Source organism: Atta colombica, unplaced genomic scaffold (assembly GCF_001594045.1).
Source record: "Atta colombica isolate Treedump-2 unplaced genomic scaffold, Acol1.0 scaffold103, whole genome shotgun sequence".
NCBI lineage: Eukaryota > Metazoa > Arthropoda > Insecta > Hymenoptera > Formicidae > Atta > Atta colombica.
In genome coordinates, this window is record NW_017259188.1 from 206,302 (window position 1) to 209,858 (window position 3,557).

The window sequence follows — 3,557 nt, forward strand, 5'->3', positions numbered from 1 at the left end:
TTTATTACAATACTTTTTTAGTTAATTTAATTTTTTATTGCTCTTATTAAAACTTTATAGTACATAACTATGGTGCTATTGTATGGTGCTTATCTTTAAATTTCTATACGTCCTGCTAACTCGTCCAAGAAAAGAGTTATTAAATTTTTATATAGAACTAAAAACTGTTGAGATGTTTCATTTATTTTTTATTTTTCGAACCCAATGCGCCTTTTATTATTGTATAATATGCTGAGGGATTTTCTTTTTAGGAAAAATTGAACTCCATTGCATCCCTCTGCTAAATAATGCTGCGTATTGTTTGTAAGTGAGCGACTTTAATAAAAAATTCTTAAGATCAATCATGATTAAATAATAATTATGATATTGTAGGTATATACAAGATGTCCCATTTTAATCTTTGTACCGAAATATTTTAAAATATATAAAAGATACAAAAAAAATGTTTCAAACAAAAATTGTAAGATTCGAAGGAAGTATCTTTGATTTGATACGATGGCGTCATAAGATTAGATCAAAGTCACTTTGAATTTTTTAAATAAGGCCTCTTATTTTTCATTATAATTTTCTCTTAACTTATCTCAAGAGCTTTTTATATATATATAAATACTCTAATTATATAAATACTCTAATAAAATTGTTTCTCATTAAGAATTTTTCGAGATATAAGGCTCTCTCTTGAAAGTATTACCGGTGTTACTCAAGCTGTCCGACTAATGACTAACATCTCTTAAATGTTATTCAAGATTATGACCGGATAATATTTGTTAAAATCAAGACCATTGGAGAATATTCTTTTTATTTTCATTTTTACATAAAAATTAATTTTTATTATGATCCTGAACAACATTCAAAAGGTTTTAGTCATTAGTTAGATACCTTAGATAACGATGATGATATTGTAACTTTCAAACCTTATAATTAAAAAAGTTTTTTAATAAAAAACAATTTTATTAAAGTATTTTTTTTAAATCTTGAGGTAAGCTACGAAAATATGTAATGAAAAAAGGGGGATTCCATTTAAAAAATTCAAAGTAACCTTGATTTGATCTTAACATTGCCAATCAAAATCAAATTAATGGTACCTTCTTATGTCCCCTTCTAAACCATACGACTTTTGTTTGACTTTTTTTTTGTATCTTTTGTACATTTCGAGATATTTTGATGTAAAAGTTAAAATGGGATCGTGTATGTATCCAGTTTAACGTGTTCTAAGAGATAAACAAGAATTGATAATGTGGCAGGAGTCATAAAACTTATAGTAATTTAAAATATAGCGAAATTTATCCTTATTATAATTTTATAGACAATTTAATATTATTCTTAATCAACTTTCTGTAATTCTCCTTTTTTTTCAGGAAAATGGTAAATTTTTATTTATATAATGTAGTCAAATATACTGTTGCTATGATCCTGTGTATTTAATGTAAATAATTATTTTTACAATAATTTTTTTTTTTCAGTTTTTATAATACAAATAGAAAATTTTTAGTTAGAAATATAGTCAAATGTATTAATACATTCACACACTGTTCAAAAATAATTATTTCTTTAACTTTTCTTATAACATATCTCTTAATTATTATTACCATATTGTAAATAATTAGCAAATGTTAAAAAATAGTTCTCTTTGCTATAATTAATATAAAAGTGTTTATTTTATTCATTATTTATATTTTATATTTTACTATATTAATATTTGAAATTGTTATAATTTATAGTACAACTTTTCTATATTTGAGAAAACTATATATATAAAGTTATTAATTTATTTATTACTAACATTAATATAGTAATAATCATTAAAAAAATAGAGCTTTAACCATAATTATTTTACTATGCAATTATAATCACAGGTATCGATTTTTTTTTTTCAATTTAATGATCCATATCTGTTTAGTAAAATCAGTTAAAGTACACTATATCCTATGTCGTGTGGTATTTCTACATGAACATGAATCTGCAATTGATGCAAATTTGATAAATAAGTGCTGCCTGTTATATAAAGTTGCTATTTTAATATTTTATGGTTTGAACTTTCGTAATTAATCAGATTCTAATATTCTGCATGAATTGTAACATTATATTATACATCACTTAAATATTTGTAAGATCATTAACGAGGATTTTACTCTCGTCCGTTCCTATAGAGTAACGAACACACACATTGTTAAAAAGAAAGAAATTTATTTCCGTTACATGTAATGGAAATAAATTTCAAGTCGGTACATTAAAAATATTTAATGTTGTCAACGAAAATAAAGTTACAAATAATTTAAATTTCACATGCATTTAATTTTATGCAAATTTACACAGAGTTTAATAAAAATTGTATTAAATTTTATGAAATATATAAAATTTCATAAAATTTTATGAAAAATACATTAAATTTTATGTACATGTACACAAATACACTTTTTAGTTACAGATGCATTAAATCTAATTTAATGTTATAAAACTGAATTTAATTTGTGTAACTTGAAAATATATTAAATTTCATGATATTTTTAACAGTGTGTGTGTGTGTGTGTGTGTGTGTGTGTGTGTGTGTGTGTGTGAAAAGAATCTTTAATCCCAAGTGATGAGCGCGCATTTATAGAATAACACGAATGACACTCAGCATCGTTTTCAAATATAATTCCGATTATGCAGTATTGTCTTAATACTTCTCCAAAAGTGATACTGACCTTGAAGACAGCCCAACAGGACAATCCCGAGGATGAGTGATAGCTGACGACGCATTCTTCCGATACTATCACGACGTTGCCAATCTGACTTCACAAAACGGTATGTTCGCACGGGCGACGAATTCCTTCTGGAATCGCTCTGGCGATTATCCTATTGCTGAGACCCTCGTCACTACGGTCTTGCGGGAGTAGAACGGTGATGAAAGAAGAAGAAGAAGAAGGAGAAGAAGAAGAAGAAGAAGAAGAAGAAAACCGAGAGAAGACTCGAGAAAGAGCGTGCCGAAAGGTTCCGCGAGGCCAGGAGAGGAGGAAGTGTCCTCTTCGACCTCTATCGTCCTTCGAGATCCACGAACGACTGAAGCGTACGGAGCGACGTCAGCCCGACTATAGCCTCCCCTTCCTACTTTCACGTGGCGTGCTCCCGTTTCCAGTGGAGGCACGGAATAAAGAGCCTCTCCACGGACCATTTGCTATTACCATCATCGTCGACAGCAGCCGTCAAAAAGAGAGGATGGTTACCGCCCGACTGCCCCCGCCCTGCGTCGGAAGGTGGGGAACAGACTACCCCACCGACCTCTCTTCTCTTCTCAGCCCTCGTCCTTCTTTCTCGTCACTTCTGGACGTCACCGCGAAACGCATTGCCGAGGAACACCGGACTCAGCGTTTCTAGGCCAACTCTTCTTCCTCCATTGTAGAACGTCCTTCTTCTGCTCTTCTTGTCGTTCTTCTTCAGCCACTTTGTGTTATTTGATCAATTTTTTCAGTCGTTAATGAATTAGAGATCAAGGATCAAGACTTTGCTTGCGATCCAAATCGCAGATGATAACAGAGATTCAGAAAAAGAGATATAAGAACGAGAGTTGGAACAGA

At 30.2% G+C, this 3,557-nt stretch overlaps 1 protein-coding gene across 1 annotated transcript in view; it reads right to left on the bottom strand.

The window, feature by feature from the left end:
• The window catches only part of LOC108688165 (agrin), a 59,013-nt gene extending 55,957 nt beyond the window's left edge, over positions 1–3,056 (bottom strand). Inside the window, exon 1 of the mRNA XM_018194315.1 lies at positions 2,688–3,056. Within this exon, the coding sequence (XP_018049804.1) occupies positions 2,688–2,742 (55 nt within the window). The 5' untranslated portion in view covers positions 2,743–3,056. The remainder of the gene's footprint in view (positions 1–2,687) is intronic.
• Positions 3,057–3,557: the final 501 nt, after the last annotated feature.